General features: G+C 49.4%; 3 protein-coding genes across 3 annotated transcripts; 1 reads left to right on the forward strand and 2 right to left on the reverse strand.

Annotated features, from left to right (window-relative positions):
* Positions 1-681: 681 nt before the first annotated feature.
* Positions 682-5,807, reverse strand: TMEM35A (transmembrane protein 35A). The gene is made up of 2 exons (XM_066333968.1): positions 5,456-5,807; positions 682-2,601 (listed from the first exon to the last, which is right to left on the reverse strand). The coding sequence occupies exons 1-2, from the start codon at positions 5,573-5,575 to the stop codon at positions 2,215-2,217; spliced, it is 507 nt and encodes a 168-aa protein (XP_066190065.1). The 5' UTR covers positions 5,576-5,807; the 3' UTR covers positions 682-2,214.
* A 1,587-nt stretch (positions 5,808-7,394) lies between these two features.
* Positions 7,395-14,223, reverse strand: TRMT2B (tRNA methyltransferase 2 homolog B). The gene is given in 13 exon segments (XM_066333969.1): positions 7,395-7,652; positions 8,224-8,323; positions 9,252-9,371; positions 9,529-9,630; positions 9,755-9,969; positions 10,512-10,606; positions 10,729-10,875; positions 11,317-11,387; positions 11,529-11,628; positions 12,044-12,163; positions 12,625-12,679; positions 13,410-13,587; positions 13,590-14,223. Coding segments are annotated over 13 exon segments (1,590 nt in total). The 5' UTR covers positions 13,750-14,223; the 3' UTR covers positions 7,395-7,525.
* Positions 14,224-14,619: 396 nt separating this feature from the next.
* Positions 14,620-15,916, forward strand: LOC136370401 (40-kDa huntingtin-associated protein-like). The gene has a single exon (XM_066333772.1). The coding sequence runs from the start codon at positions 14,660-14,662 to the stop codon at positions 15,731-15,733; it is 1,074 nt and encodes a 357-aa protein (XP_066189869.1). The 5' UTR covers positions 14,620-14,659; the 3' UTR covers positions 15,734-15,916.
* The last annotated feature ends 867 nt before the right edge of the window (positions 15,917-16,783 follow it).

Genomic DNA, 16,783 nt, shown 5'->3' on the forward strand with positions numbered 1-16,783 from the left:
TCTAGTGAGCACAGATGGCTGGAAGCGTCCAAAAATAGCTGTTTAATGCTGCGGGGCAGTGATAGAGGTCAGCCCTCTAAGATGAATACAGAATTGTTGTTTCTGGGCTCCAAGATTAGTTGTCTTGCTCTGTAACAAAGAAAATGCAACCACTGCTGGGGGTCAGTTGTTCATATCCCTGCAAATGTGAACAAACGGGATGTTTTTAGTATTCACTGAACAATCTGAAGCTTTTACAGAGATAGGCTTTGCTCCAAGGGATGCTTTATTACTATCACCTCTAAAAGCTTCAGTGAGGAATGTTAAAAAGTAGAAACACAGTTGTTCCCAAAGGTTTCCTGGGTTGTATGCCCAGGTCAAAGGGTTGTAGCAGTTCTGTTGTGTAGGAATGCACAGCATGGTGTGGATTTGAGTTGGTGGTATTTTTATTTGGTTTTTAATTAAAACACGATTTAACTCCAGTAAGGGCATGGTAGTTAAAGCATCTTTTGGAAAGTAAAGGGAATTCTGCATATATATATTTTGGATGACCTTGAGATAGTCTGAAGATGAGATTGTCTAACAGAAGTGGCCTGCTGGTTCTTTTGCTCACGGTGCACATGTGATAAGAGAGATTTAGTCCATCTGGAGCTCTGGGAGGAGGCTTTTTCAGCATATATATATGTGTGTGTGTGTGTGATTATATATACAGGGCTGTGTCTGTTTTAGCAGCAAACTTCAGGAGAAAACTGCATATGAACATCCATCATCAATTTTTATAGATACACTGCCGACAGTTTACTAGAGTTATCTTTTCTCACTGCTACATTGAATTGTAGCAGAAATTTATTTGAGACTGTTTCAGTAAAACACCCAAATGTCTCTTTTAAATATCTGTGGATATCAATATATACCTAAGTAGAGTTTATCTGACTTCCACTCTGTATCACCTTGTCTCTCAGATTGCCTGACATGACTCTGCCCATTTTAGGTGGAGTGTTTGACCAGAGGGAAATGTTTTCAGATATTTTTCTCAAATAAGAAATTTGTTTCTGTAAAGACATTTTTCTCCAAATTTCAAAAAGTTTATTTTTGTGACTAATTAAAAAAAATAAAAAAAGAGAAACTGAAAACAAACAAACATTAAGAAAACCAGACAAATTTCAGAGGTAACACATGCTCCTTTTAACACTCTAAGATTTCAGATACAACACAGGGATTCAGGCTCTGGTAACAGGATTTATCCAAGCTCACTGAGGCTGTATGTGGGATGAGCAGTGAGGTACCAGCAATTGTTCAGACCCTCATCTACCAGAAATAAACAACAATTCTATAAAGTCACAGTAGCTGTGGGAGGGGGGAAAAATGAACTTGAAGGAAACTGGAGAGCACAGTGCTACTTGTGAACATCAGAGAGATATTTTGGAGTTCTTTGGGCAGTTCCCCTCCTCATCCCCTCTCCAGGCACCCTTACTCTCTGCCAAGAAGGATAAAGAGATGCCACTGCCTCGTGTGAAGCAGGCAAAAAACTACTATTATCAGGCCATTGTCCCAGTTTTGGAGCCTCTGCATGGAAATCAAAGAAGTAAACATAGCATCCCATGTTTTCTCTGGATAACCATTCCATAGAAAGGACTGGGCACAGAGGCAGCAAAGCCCAAGGAATCCCTCTCTCCAACACTAGAAACAGCACTTTTTTGGTAACAGGGTCCCTTTTACATCTTGACTATGGAAAAGGAAACGCAGATGTGTGAGTGTGGGGCTGTGACAGGGACACTGGTCATGTCCTGCCCAGCCACTGCTCCAGGCAGCAGCAGTGTACCCAGGCCAGCTCTGCTGCCATGGGGCTCAGGGCTGGTGCTCAGGACCAATCTCCCCACTGCAGCAGTGCCAGGGTGGCCTGACTGCCCTCCAAGGTCCCTGCCCAGGGGCTCAGGCTGGTTTTGCAGCTCCTGCCGAGGCCAGCACTGCTCCAGCTGGGTTGCTGACTGCCTCCAAGCTGTCCCTGTGGAAGCTAGCTTGTGTTTTTCTACATTACAAGGCAGCAGCAAAAGCAAGACTACAGTGTAGACATACCTTTTATCTCTCAGACCCCAAGTGCAACTTTATTTAGACAGACCAAAAAAAAAAAAAAAAAAAAAAAACAAATGCAAGTAGGCAAATAAAAACCAAATTTTCTGGGTGATTTTGGAGAGAGCTGCCTCGAGGGTCCGTGTTTTCCTCACATGCACTCAACTAGGATACCTTCATTTTGCCTTTCTCAGGAGCTGCTTCGTGGATGAGTGGCTGCTCATCCCCGTTGACCGACAGTATCCTCTTCTCCGGCGGCAGCTCCTCGGGCTGGCGAGCGATCAGCAGGCGGCAGGTGAGCAGGATCCCAAAGACAAGGGCGTGGGCGTAACGCTTGAGGGGGTCCCCCACGAGCTGGTGGAAAAAGAGCACAGCCAGCACGAGGAGGAGCAGCAGGAAGTTGGCCACGTCCTTAGGGCGGCCAGGCACCAGTGTCATGACAATGCCGCACGCCACTTCCAGGGCGCCGATGCTCTTGCGGAGGAGGATGGAGCTGACTCCCATCTTCTTGAGCATGGGCAGGGCCCGCACGTAGCTTTTGTACGCTCGTTTCTGGAATCAAGCAGCCGAGGACATTGTGTGAGAAACTGAAGGCAAAGGTGACTTCCATTGGAATAGATTGATGGGCAACATGACCTAAAAATTATTTCAATTGTCACCGACACTTCTGGCAGAATACCCAATCTGTAAAGCTTCTGTTTGGGGGTATATTAAACCATTGATCTGCAACTTCCCCTTTTTAAGCTGTTATCTCCTCCTTGGGAAACAGTTCTGCAACCTCTCATCCATCTTTGGAACAACAGCCAGGCCAAGTGTACCTTACCCTGGAATCTGAGGCTCTGATTGCTGGAATTAGCAGTGCAGAGCCACGTTGTTAAAACAAACCAACCTCTTTCTAAGAGTACCTTGTGCTTGAAAATTGACTAATACATCCAATCCCTGCAAAGCCAAAGCACAGCAAGTAAATACAAGTCTCTTTCTACTCCAAAGCAACTTACAACATCCCGAGGCAACTTACAGTATTCCAAAGCTACTTACAGTAGTTATGGGCAGTGCAGACTTAGGGTGGGACTAAACATTAAAGTTGAGATTCACCAGTCCTATCCTGTGCTTACATACCTTTATGATCCTTTCTTTCCTAGGGTAAAAGCAAGCTGACATTTGACATTATTTGCTCCCTGGTTTATGCTGGTTTAGAAGCAATGTAAGTTGCAAGACAGCCTGCTTACACAGCTGCCTCATTCTTTTGGGGAAAGAAACAACCTTTGTCCTTACACATGTCCAGGTTCTTGCGTTTGAATATTAGGTGCTGGTGGTCTTACTGATTTGTTTGGGCTTTTTCTCTTTTTGTTTTGCAACCGTTTCCTTTTATATATATATATATATATTTTTTTTTTTTTTAAATAAGGCTCCTATATTCAGTGTGAGACACTGAAATGATTTCCACTTATACTTGAGTATAATATCTCTGAAGACATCCTTGCCATTGTGTTCTCTGTTTTCTAATCAGCATGAGGAAAATGGAAGCCAAATCTCAGGTACAGGATTGTTCAGCCCTCAGAGGTACTGAGGAGACTGTGGATTTCCTTCCATACAATTTTGGAAACCCACATTACAGGCATACAGAACTTTCCCATGTCTCCTTGGATTTTGATGCTTCCTTCTGGGAGGATCTGATGCTTCACAGGTGGTAAAAAAGTATCCAGCATTGTCATTTTTGCTACAATATAACTGAAGATCTCGTGACATATTTACTCCAAGTGTTTGCATTGTAAGGATGTATTTTAAACCATCAGTGACTAAAACCTCAGAGCTCAGTATTTTTAAACAGTTGTGGAAAATACAGCATTTTAAAGAAATGTACTATAAGCATGTCCTAGAGTGCTCTGGTATTTTAGGTATTTTTATAGGAAAGCTAATATGGTTTTTGTTGAATGAAAAGCTACAAGTTTGGTGTTTTAGGTAGATAGCAGAGGTTCTCTGTTAGCTGGGGGCAAAAAAAGCCATCCTTATGGATTAGCAAGGTCAGTTTTTTCCTGTCTGCATGACCTGACAGACCACCTCAGTATGTAGCACAGCAAAAGCAGGAGAGCCTAATGAGCCATGAATATGTAACAAGATGGACTATGAAGAATAATGATGCTGTGTTATACCTGCTTTATAAAACCAGAGATCATTCCCACCTGTAGGCCTGACTCTTCATAAAGCAGAAGGGAATACAGAAGCAAAATAGCAAAATATTTTACAGAGCAAGCATTTTGCAATGCTCCTAAATTCTCTGTGCTTTTTTTTTTTTTTTTCTGTAGCAGAAGCTTAAGAGCTTTGTTTTCTAGGGGTTTTACCTCATGTGTCTCTTGCCCATGACTTACTTCTTGGGGATTTTCCTCTGTGAGATCCCTCTGCTGGGCTGCAGACTAGGCACTGCAATTCAGATGTTATTTGAGAGCTAAGGAAAAGCAGCTGGGCAGGTGGAGCAAAGGGAGAGAACAGAATGTGCTGGAAACTTCCAGCACTATATTTTTAGGGGCACAAAAATTATACTGATCTTTTCAACCACCACAATAAATAAGTGGGGAAGCAGGGGGGAGAAAGGGAGGGGAATAAATAAACACAGATGAGGAAGCAAAATGTGGCAGCCAGTCCCCCACCTGCCTGCAGCTTGTAGCTGGCAAAGCTCTGCAGCAGGGCTGGCCCTGAGCAGACAGGAGCATAAACCAGTTCACCAGGTGAGAAATGCACACAGTCACTTCTCCATCCTCTCCTCACTGCTTTTCTCTTAGGCAAGAGGGGGAGAGGTTCATTTCCCAGGCCAAAGAGAATAATAAGAAGATTATTAATAATACCTTCCTCTGCCAGCTAAGAATCTCAAACCATTTCACAATCATTAATTAATCCTGGCACAAGTCTGGTGAAGTGGGGACAGTCAGTATCATTATCCTTGCTTTAAAGGCATCGAATTTTGAGGATGAACATCTGCCAGAGCAGGCATCTGCTTTTCCTACCCTCATCCAGTGGATAGATTTCCCCTGGGGGATCAGCTGTCCCTGCCTGCTGCATGGCTGGCACTTCTGCAGGCCTTGCTTACAGAGACCTTTGTGTCCCCATCTTCTGCAGGCTGTGTGTACTGTGCCACCCCATCCTCCTTGCCTTCCTTCCCCATCTTATCCACCAGAGGTTTCTCCGTGGATAGGCTCAGCTGGAGCCCCAGGAGAGCGCTGCCAGGATATCCTGGGCACTGCGTATTATTGGCTTCTCTCCGTGTCTATCAAGTAAGGAGTCAGATCAGCTTTTTCTCTTTCCTGCCTGTCGCTCGGGGTTCTAGGGCAGTCACCCCCTGCGTCCCCCGCCGCTCCTGCTGCAAGGCGGGAGAGCCCGACAGCACCTCCCTCCGTGCTGCCCGACTCACCATCTCATTGTAGGCATCCCTGCTGAGCCGGGGGGTCAGTTTGATGGTCCCCATAAAGACGAAGAAGAGCCCCAGGGCCACCGAGAGGGCGACGATGGTGATGGTCCGGGGAGATGCCATAGAGCCGCAGGATCCGGTCCTAGCGAGGCCTTGTGGCTCTGGCTGCCAGCCGGGGTGGGAGAGAGTCCGTCACCATTGAAGGCTGTAGGAATAAAGCTGCAGAGGCAGGAGGATGACAGCGGGAGGGGATTCAGCCTCCTCCACTCAGCAACCTCTGGGTCCTAAAGCCCTGCAGCCAGAGCCAGGCAGCTCCAGCACTGGAGCGCGAGAGGAACTCGTCCTCTTTTTACCTTGCGTGTTCCATAAATCGCCCACAGAAAGCCGAAACTGAGTCAATTCTAGGGATGTGGGATGGCAGCCAAAGGCAGAGCACAGTTATTCATTAGTGGGAAAATAAGGACACGTTAGCAGAGGGCACAGGAGTAATGTGCTGTGGAGAAGTGGGTAGGGATGTCTTGTACATAGAGGGCTTTCGGTTTCAGACATTCAGATGCTCATTCATAGCAAACAACACACTGCTTCTTTTATTTGCACCGGGAAAGAAAAAGAAATGTGGTTCTCCTGGAACCTGGTGCTAAAAAGGAAAGGTGAGGCCACTTCTGTCATCCACACCCACTGCAGATAAAACCAATCCTGTATGTTCAGCTCTCCAGAGGCTACTGGAAAGGTTTTATGATCTTCTGATACTTTCTGATTTAAAGTCATTGTCTCTCCTGCAATTAATGCAACAAATTTCCTTTTGACCAAAATCTACCAGAAATCTATGTAGATCCTGCAGTGAGAAACCAACATATAATTACACAAAACAGAACTGCTGGAATATTGCATCCTTTGGTATAAAATGAAAACGAGAGGCTGCAACTGTGTGTAAAAACCTCCAGTCATGGGATAGTGCAAGAGTGAAACTTCCTATACCTTTCAGAAATCTCATCATCACTCCCTTTATTGATGTAGTAATTCTCAAGTCCTAAACACATGTATTTTGAGCCCCCATGGCTTGAGAAGTGGTTGCTGTTATTATTCAAAGCTGATGACCGGAATTAAAAGTCTGACAATTCTCCCAGTTTCCTTTGGAGTTTACCAGCCTTGATTCAAAACATTCTGGGACTCACACAACACAAGGGAACTCTGCTCACTCAGACTTCCCCTCCCCATTAGTGGCTCCATCTCTGGAAGAGCTGGAGAAGTACAACAACGCTGTGAGCAGGACAAGACACATACAAAACACAAGAAAAATTTTAATTATTAAATTAGCTATTGCAGAACATCCTGAAGGGGAAAAATATTGCAGCTGACATTTTTACACGGCACTTCATATTTAGGCATCAGCAATCATTAGTGTTTAGAAGGGGAAGGCAGATGTGGAAAGAGAGACACTGAAATGTGTTCTCTTTATTTCGTTTTACAGAAAAATCTCATTGCCAAAGCTGGTGCCTCCTCTGGGCAGGGACCCCAACAAAGGAATCCCTGGGCTTCCATACTCTTCCACCCTAAATCTCCCACCCCTTGCACAACAGTTCTGACTAGCGAAAAATTAGGGTCTGATGTCTTTTCATTGGTTTGTGCAGTCTGTGGGTGAGAAGCCACCCACACCCAGCCAACGCTGGATGTCCTGTGTCCTTTGTTAGGGACAAGGTCAGCGCCCATTCACGGCTCCTTGCCTGGGGCTCCAGCGATTTCCAACTATTCAGGGCACAATTTGCAGCTCGAACACCGAGGTAGGTATTCCTCAGCACAGGGAGAGATCTTTCCCAGGCTGCTTTAACCAGCAGCCCAAGGTTTGCAGCGGAAAGAAAGGTGATGAAATGCTACAGAGAACCTTCTCACCCCAGAAATCCAAGTAGTTCTTTACAGAACAGTATTGCTAGGCAACTCAAAGTAAGAGAAAAACCAAAATTATTTATTTTTATACAACTTCACAGAAAATAAGTTATAATCCTAACTACATTGGCTCTTCGGGACAGGAGGAGGTTGCTTCCCAAGCTCTCAGAGCTCATTTCTGCCTCCTCATCAGCGGGTGAACAGCAGCACCAGCTCACAATGAACAGTGTGAGGAAACATGTCAAAAGGAATAGCCAGCACGGGGGAGAATGGCTCCCCTACCAGCTTCTTCTTTGGGTCAGGTGGGCAGCACAGCCTGTGGAAAGCAAAGAACATTCTTCAGACCAGTAGCAGAAGCCTTCCCACCACTGGTATCACTATCCAAGGGGGATCCACAAAGGAGTGCTTGGCTAATCTTCCTGAGTCTGCAGCTGACACTGGCTGAGGTGTGAAACCATCAATACTGAATCCCAAACCAGCTCTGAAAGCTTCAGGGAGAAGCTAAACGGTCAGTGGCAAGTTTAAAGCTCCTTTTCTCAGAAGCCATCTCAGCTGAAAAACACTCAGATTCAGTTCTGCACTGCCCTTATGGCTGCCTGCAGACAGATTTACCGCCTGGGTCTACTCCAGCTAAAGGCTGACCAGATAAAGCTACGTGATTAACCCCTAAGCAGGTGACAAATCCCCTTGGCTTCACTTTCTTGGGAAGGGCCAACCTTCCTGCAGTGAACTCGATGGACTCTGTATCTCTTATCCAGATGTGTTTTCCAGAAAGATGCACAATGTCATTGTGCCATGTTTAAATTATTTTCTATTCCTCACTGATGCCTTGTCTGGACTTAGCAGGGTCTGTCATGGAGATCAACAAAAAGAAGGAGAGTGCTCACTCAAGGAAGTTCCTCATGGCTTCACCCTCTGGCTTGCAGGAGATGTAGAGCAGTCTGCAGATGGACCTGCAGTTCCGGATGGCTCGTACGACCCTGTAATCTGCAAAAAACACACAGCCTGTTTTCCCACCACCACCCTGAGCTCTCCAGAAGGAATAACTGCACAGCATCACAGAATTGTCAAAAATACAGATGCATATTTTGCCACGTTCTGTCTCAGATGCAGTCTCTCAGGAAGCCAAGGGTGCAACACACACCACTGACAGCTTAAACAATTTGGCAGGCAGGGCAAAGCAATGGGAGAAGTCCCTCTGCTTCGCAGGGGGATGGAGGATGAGAGAAAAAATGTTACTCAATTAAACAAAGGCTTATAAAACCTTCCACATGCACTTGTGAGAGTGCATCTGGGCACCAGGACCAGTGTGTGACTTCTCAGTACACACTCCAGGGGAGACCACTGAGACAGTGTGAGGGCTGGGTTATTCATCCTGGGGAAGAGAAGGTAAGCAAGGATCCATTTTTTGTCTTCAGGGACCTCTTTTGGGATTACAGATAACTGAGAATCTTCTCAGAGGGGCAGGAGAAGAGGATGAGAAGCAATAGATGTATGGCAGCAAGGGGAAATTCTGAATAAATATATTAATATTTATCACATTCTCAGGAGAGGGGACACACCCTTGCATACATTAAAACCTCAGCTAGACTTGATATCCCTATATAACCTCATACAACTCTGAAGTTGGGCTTGCTATATTTGGGAGATTGCACCACAGACCTCCAGAGGTCCCTTCTCCCTTCAGTAATTGTGTGAGCCTGTGAAAGATGGAAAAAAGATCTGAGATAAAGCATGATGAAGGCTCTGAAAACAGCAGACTTAATGGGATTTTAGCTGCTCTCAGCCACAAGAAACAAGAGACTAAGCAAGGAAAGGGTTTGGAGCCAGCATAACAGGTCTCACAGAAGAGAGAAAAACTCTCTGTTCAAAACTCTCAGTTTACAAGATGAAAATAAATAGCATTTTCTCTCACGTAGGCCAGCCCGAGAAGGGTTCACCACAGCAACAAGCGGTCGGGCATCCTCCCACGATGCCAGGAGCTGTGGTAACACAGCCTCTGCCTTTCCACTGTGAAACTCACAGTTTGAGATCCCTGTGAAACAAAAAAGCAACCACATGAACTAAGTCTCGCCAAGAGTTAGGTATAACATGAACCAACCTTTGCTGTGTGAAGGGTCCCTCTGCCCACTTCTACTCCGATTTTTCGACATTTAGTTTGAAACCTTTTGCCACAGCGAGTTTGAACTCACCATTGAATGCTGCATTCCACTCAGCATCCTCTATTGCCTTCTCCACCACCTCAACACCAATAACCTTGGACACTTGGTGAGCCAGAGAGAGACCAATTGTGCCTGGAAACAAAAACACAGAAACATGGGAAACAAAAATACTCCAAACATTTATGCAAAAGAAACAGGCCTTTACATAGTGAGGACCAGCTCTGGAATGTAAAACTCTGGGAGTCCAGGAACCCACCTGTTCCACAACAGATGTCAAGGAGGACAGTGTCTGCAGTAGCCTGGCAGAGGTCCCCGACTGCCTGGTACAGAACTTCTGCTCCAGCCGTGTTGACTTGGAAAAAGGCATCTGGGGAGATGCGGAACTTCAGGCCGAGCAGTTCTTCAAAGATGTGTGGTGTTCCATGGAGGAGCTGGTAGGGAGACTGCTCATGGGAGCAGCGTGTCATGGTGCTGGCAGGTGACACAAAAAATAGCGGTTAGAAGGCAGCAGAGAGGAGCTGGTTTTCATTCCCAGGATGCCCATGGGAATGGTGGAGGATGGTTCTTCCCCCCAGCAACTTGTATTTCATGTGAATATGAATAATCTTTCAACAAGATTAAAGCGTTCGTTCTGATTCTTTGTAAGGGATCTGTGACTTGTGCAACCTATTTCATTACAAGGATCAAAATGACTTAGCAGAAGGCAGCATCCCTCAGGTCTATACCCCAGTTTTGCTGCTAATATGATTTACTGTCTTGGGATAGTCACTGGAAGGGTTTTTTTTAAGTTTCCCAGACTCATAATTCCCATGAGGTGGAGCCATAGTATGTTCAAATAAGTCTGGAAAAATAAAATATGGGACCATCCTAAAGATACACCCTCAAGAGGGATTCAAACATCTGTCATTCTCTCCCATCGCTCCCTGAACTGGTGGAATTTGAATTTGGTCAGAAAGGGGATAGAAGAAGGAGATGGCTTTGTTTCTGCTCATTCCCCCTGTCGAGGCATTTACCTCTCTTGGAAATAAAGTGAAGTCAAGGCACAGACTGCTCCAGGCCCACACGTAAAGAACTCCTTCAGCAATGCTTTCTGAGTAGCCAGTGCCTCCTGACAAGAGTGAGAAAGGAAAAGCTGCCTCTTTGGGTGACCCCTCTTCCCAGCAGCACACCAGCAGGCTCAGCTCAGCCAGATGTCTGCTGTGCCTCTTGCCCTGTCCTCCATGCACACACCTGGCCCAGCTGCTGGGGGTGGAAGGTGATGATGGCCATGGTGTGGCCACAGCTGGTGGTGCGAACCACGAGCTCCCACCAGTGTCCACCTTCATGGAAGAGGATGCAGGAGTCCAGCGGGGAGTGACAGATGAACTCCTCATAGCACTTCGGGGAGGGGAAATGGCACCTTTAGTTACCATGAAGACAATTGCCCTGCCCTTAGCCCCCCAGACAGGCAGCCCTTCCACCACTGTGGTCTGCTTTTTCTATTTGAATTCAATCAACTGGGTGAAAGCTCCTGCCAAGCTCTTGAAAGACAACACATTTTAATAATTTCAATTTGCAATTCTTATGTATTTTAATAGATTGGCAGGAATTAATTGTCACTTGATTAACTTCATTACTCAGGACACTTTGCGGGCTGCAATATTAACATGTGAAGTTTTTATAAAAGGATTTATCCACCAACTAGAATCAGGCATGAAAATTTTCAGAACATGATAATGGACTTGAAAACACAGAATAATTAAAATTACAGTGTTCTCCCAAGTAAGAATTATTGCAGTCTCTCTGTTCCACAGTGAAGGGACAGACATATTTATTTACCTGGGCTACTTGTTTGTGTTTTGAGGGTATGTTCTCTACATGGTTGGCTTTCACACAGACAATATTTCTTCCTGTAGAGAGATGAACAGGTTGCTGTGGTTCAGGACACATAAACCACTGTAGCATCTGACATGATAAACTGTGAAGAGTCCTTTCCCCATTTCCACAGCCCATGCCAGCAGTTTTCTATGAGTTTCTTGTCCTGCACTTACCTCTGCCAGTTCCTACATACAACCCCACAGTTTTGGGGTTCCCATCTGGTCCTCGGTTCACAGAGAAAGTAGATTTGTTTCGGTAGCCATTAATGATGGGCTGAGGGAGAAAAGAAGGAAAAGCAAAGCCTTGGATTAAAAGAAAAAGCAATAAAGGAAAACCAAACCCCAGCCTGGTTATTTTGTTGCCAACATGGGAAGATGTATGTGAATGGGCAAAACACAGAAACAGAGCTTGTGCACAAGAACCCCAGTTCTGCTCCTTGGGGACAAGAAGTGGCTCTCTGTGACAGAATGGTGACAGGTTTAACAGAGAGGCCTTAGGCAGGAAAAAAGGATTCTCAAGTACTGGGCTTATTTCACTCTTGGGCACTCACAAGCTGCAAAGCACAAGTTAGCAAGGACTGACTCAGACACACTCTGCAGTCAAATGATGCCCCCCATGAGACTCTAGAGCTGTTGAGTGAGAGGCTGTTCATGGCTCAGAGGGAAGAGCATTCCCATGGGATACTCACCGAAGGGACTACAGGCTGCAGAGGACAGCAGAGCCCACCACGTTTTTGTGCATCTATGCCCAGCTCCTCAAGACGAGATGCCAGTGTCTGCAAAATCTTCCTCTGGCTTTCATACTTTACCTGCAGAGGAGTTCTAAGGCAGAAACATTCTCACAAGATCACACAATGGTGGGCCACTCTTCATCACCTACCTCTGGGGAGTCCAAGAGGAAGAAATCTGCAAGTGAAAATATAGCCCCAGAGGAACCCTGCCCTTTTCATAACTACAGCTGCCTGGAGAAACAGCAAGAAAGAAAAATCCTGTGTCTGTGGTCCCCAAATGCTGGCCTGGAGCACTTTGTCTAAGTGAAGCCCCAGGGAAGCAGAGCAGTCCCACAGAGGGGAGAATCACTGTGCAAATGCCCATCCTCTGTACTACAAGGAACCTCCCAGTACTAACCTTCACAACAACAGGGTTAAAGCAGCAGTAAATGGTGTCTGAAAAGTCTGCAGCATTAAGATGCATAGGGCTACTGCTCAAGGGGACAGGGGGGACAACTGGGGCAACATAACAGAGAAAAGTCTGTGTAAACACATCTTACCTGAAGCTGCTCTTGGTAGGGAAGTCTCCACAGTGGTGTCACAGCATTTGCTAACCTGGAAAGCAAAACAGCAAACTGCTTTACTCCCGATTCCTATGGCATAACATCCCTGTCAGCTATTTCATGGGCTGGACTGTTCTGGTGTGGGCTCTGCTCCAGGGCTGGCTGAGAACACCCAGACTCCCAAGGAACCACAGTGAAATGCAGAGTTTGTGTGTAGGAGGAGGGAATTTCAAGCTGCCCATTTTCACTAACCCGGCAATCCACACAGAAGTAGTTTAGAGATAAACCTCAGAATCTGCCACTACTCATATCCAAAGCAGAACAAGCAAGAACAAAACACATAAAAGCTGGTTAAAAAAAAAAAATTAAAAAGGGACACATATACCCTAAAAAGACTCCCAAAAAAGAGGTGAGTCTGATATGATTGAAGCACTCATAATTGACTCCCTGAGCCCATGGGGAACACCACCCCGCAGCTGGATAAGTTGCAGCTATTGCTTACCGAGGATTTTTGGAGTTGCTTCCAAAGCACCTTTGCCACCTACTCTGAGATCCAGGACTGCAAATCAAATGAACTATCACTTTTTGCTTGCCAGTATGGCAACTTAGCTGCTCCTTTCCTCTCGGAACTTTTCATTTGTCTCCTCCACTATCCCCTCCCCAGGCCAGCCTCCAGGCAAAGGAGCCGAGCCCCGGCTCTTCTGTTTTCTAACCCACCACTTTCACAGCTTTAGGTGCTTGCTGCTTTGAAAGAATGCTTGGTCATTTTGGAAAAGCCATACCTCTCCTCCCAGGAAGGCTCTGGCAGGCTGCAGCTCACCGTGGCCTTTTTCTTCCCTTCCCACGTCGCTGCTGTGGTTGTCACACAGCGGGGCAGGGCGAGCGGCGGAGGGCGGAGGTGGCAGCGCGGTGGCCTCAGCACGCAGCACAGAGCCATGGCGGGGTGCCAGGGGCTGCTCCCACCGCCCGGGCTGGAGAACCGGCCCCGCTCCGGGCAGCGACAGCCACCAGCCCCGGCAGCGGCATCGGCGAGCGGAAGGGGCGCGGTGAGAGCCCGGGGCCCTCCCCGTGCCCGGCCCCGCGCTCCCCGCCCCGGGCTGCTGGGGAGGGCTGAGCTTTCATCCCTGTGCTGGTCGGACACGGGGAGCGAGGTGTGATGGCAGCTGCGCGGCCGCGCTGAGCTAGCCTGGGACAGACTGACAGCTCAGTGCCACCTGCCACCGAGCCTGTCCGATGGGATACTCAGGACTGTGGAGAGAGCAGGAAGGAGGTCTGACTGCCGTGTCACGGCTGCTCGCAGGGTGGGTGCAGTTGGGTATATGTGATCATATAGACAGGAGTGCAAGAACAGCCTCTTCCAGCCAGCCCAGGCCGTGCCTCAGGCAGATGCTCAGGGAAAAGCGAGGAGCACGCAAGCACACGAGCTCGTATGCTCACTTAATCTTTCCATCACGAAATATTTTCAGCGCAGAAGATTTCCCGAGTCAGATGTCGTTTATCTGCTTAGGGACCGCAAGAGTTCTGTCCAAGTGTTTACCTGTCACCCTTTGATGTCACTTAAAATTCCTGCTGTCACACATCCTTTGGCCATGAGGCTCACCCACCCCCTTGCTACCATTTGGGTGAATTGTTCTTCTTTGAACCTAGCTGCTGCGGTTCCCCCCAAGAGCTTCAGGGCCTCGCCCTCTCCCCGCCCGGTCCCGGTCCCGTCTTGTCCCGGCTAGTCCGGAGGTCCTCCGCACCGCAAGGGGGCACAACACAGCTGAAGCCCGCTGCATGCCTGGGGCGGTGCTCGCCGCATTTGCCCGCGCCTCGTGGGCGGGGCCTGTGGCCCACGGTCACGCCCATCGTGGGTGGTGACAGCTGGGATACGCTGCTGCAGTCGCCACGCCCCAACCGCGCTCCATTGTCACTAGACACCGGGGCGTGCGCTGATTGGCTGAAGGCGCGGGGCGGGGCGGGCGCTGATTGGCCGGCGGCGCGCAGCGGAGCGCGGCCCGGCGCGGCGCCTCAGTTCCGCGCTGGGCCCGCGATGCTGTCGGCCGCCGGCGGCTCCGGCCCCGGCGGGGCGGGCGGCTCCGGGCCGGGGCTCGGCGGCGACGGCGATTTCCTGTCGCGGTACCGGCTGGTGTCGGCCAAGCTACGGCGGCGGTTCCTGCGGAAACCGAACGTGGCGGAGGCGGCGGAGCAGTTCGCGGCACTGGCGCGGGAGCTGCGCGCCCAGGAGAGCCTGCCCTACGCCGCCTGGTGCCAGCTGGCCGTGGCGCGCTGCGCGCAGAGCCTGTTCCACGGCCCCGCCGAGGCGGCCGCGCTGGCCGAGGCCGCGCGGCTCTTCCTACGCCAGGAGCGGGACCTGCGGCAGCGCCTGGGGCTGCGCGGTGGCTTCGGCGAGCACGTGGCGGCGGCGCAGAGCTGCGGGGCCTTCGCCGCCCGCCTGCACCTGGAGCGGGGGCAGCCCGCGCTGGCGGCCGGGCCGTGCCTGGAGCTGGCGGCGGCGCTCCGCGACACGGGACAGCCGGCCCGCGCCGCCGCGCCCCTGCAGCGGGCGGCGGAGCTGCTGACGGCGGCGCGGCTGCCGCTGCAGGCTCTGCGCTGCCTGGCCGAGCGCGCGTCCTGCCTGCTGCTGGCCCGCGACTACGCCGGGGCGCTGGCCACGCTAACGCGGGCGCAGGCGCTGGCCGGGGCCGGGCTGGGCGGTGCGGCCGGGACCAGGACCGGGGCCGTGCCCGGCGGCGCCTTCCTGGACGTGCTGGCGCGCTGCGAGGTGTCGAGGGTGCTGCTGCTGCTCCTGCTGCAGCCGCCGCCCGCCAAGCTGCTGCCCGAGCACGCCCGCACCTTGGAGCAGTACTGCTGGGAGGCGCCCGACGCCGGACCGGGCACCGGGAGCGGCACCGGGACGGGCGGGGGGCTGCCGCCAGCCGCCAGCTACCTGCCGGCCGAGCTGTTCCTGCTGCTGCAGTCGGCGGTGCTGGCGTGCCAGGAGAAGGACGCGGAGGCGCTGAAGGCGCTGCAGGCCGAGCTGTGGCCGCTGCTGAGCGCCGAGCAGAACCATCTGCTGCACCTGGTGCTGCAGGAGATGCTGAGCCCCGCCGGACAGGGGCTCTAAGGGCCGCCGGCCGCAGGGACAGGTCGGACTGGTCGCTTCAGCCGCTGCCAGCACAGACTCTATTCCGTTATTTATTTTTAATACGAGTTCTCTAACGCAATGAAGTTATGGTTGATTGAGAGAATGCGTTCATCTACACGTTTCCCTTGTGTCATATTAAACTGCTCACTGTACAAACTGAAAGTTGTCATGTTTGGAAAAAGTGTAACCCTAACGCAGAAAGGCCATTTCAGGGCAGAATGAAGCTGTTTGTTAAAAGACTGACTGTAATTTGCATGTGTTGGAGGATTTGAGTATCTGGGGATCAAATGTTAGAGTTGCTTTTTCTAAAAAAACCAAACAGAAACTCCATATAAAAGTGAGATTTTCATTTTTCCTCCTCCTGAAAACAACTGACACTGCAGCCAACAGAGGCCCTGAGTTTGTGGTGGGTGAAAGGAGTTGGTCACTGACCTGCAAGTGGTTCCTGGGGTGATGTTGGCCTGACTCCAGCCTCTGTAGCAGCCCTTAACCCAGAGAACTGAGCCTGCACAGTGCCACATCAACTTCAGCTGAGGGAATTTGGGAACGGAATCAGTGGTGGAGGTAGTGAAGTTACAGGAGTTACTTGAATGTGGACTATTGGCTTATTTCTCTTCAGCTGTTTTCCATCTGCTTCTGTCTTTTGTTTTCTGCTTCTTGGGGCCTTTAGGTGAAGGCAGCTGGTCTTTAGAGAAGGAAAGACCCTGCTGTCTTTCATGCACTCAGGGCACAGGCCTTGCTGAATTCCAGTGCTAATATACAACCTCAAGCAGAGCAGGCTCTATCCTGGAAGCTGGAGATAACCCCGCTGGTGTGCACGTTGGGTGGGTAAAGAGCAATTCTAGGGTACCCAGCCACTGGTCAGTGAAACAAATGCTCTCAGCCAGAGGCTGAAGCTCTTGCAAAGAAGACAACACCTAGGAGAGAAGCCAGAGGTAATTCCTTCAAACAGTGGTGCTACATCTGATTTTAATATTTGTGTCTGAAGCGAGCAGTGTTTTCAAACGCTTCTCCAGTGTTTGTTTTTCA

The sequence above is a fragment of the Sylvia atricapilla genome, chromosome 21 (assembly GCF_009819655.1).
Source record: "Sylvia atricapilla isolate bSylAtr1 chromosome 21, bSylAtr1.pri, whole genome shotgun sequence".
NCBI lineage: Eukaryota > Metazoa > Chordata > Aves > Passeriformes > Sylviidae > Sylvia > Sylvia atricapilla.

Excerpts from the sequence above, each read along its gene's own strand:
- TMEM35A (XM_066333968.1), bottom strand. The coding sequence starts at position 5,575 with ATGGCATCTCCCCGGACCATCACCATCGTCGCCCTCTCGGTGGCCCTG. Across the intron at positions 2,602-5,455 it reads GGGATGCCTACAATGAGATG|AAACGAGCGTACAAAAGCTA; the intron begins GTGAGTCGGGCA and ends GCTTGATTCCAG.
- LOC136370401 (XM_066333772.1), top strand. The coding sequence starts at position 14,660 with ATGCTGTCGGCCGCCGGCGGCTCCGGCCCCGGCGGGGCGGGCGGCTCC.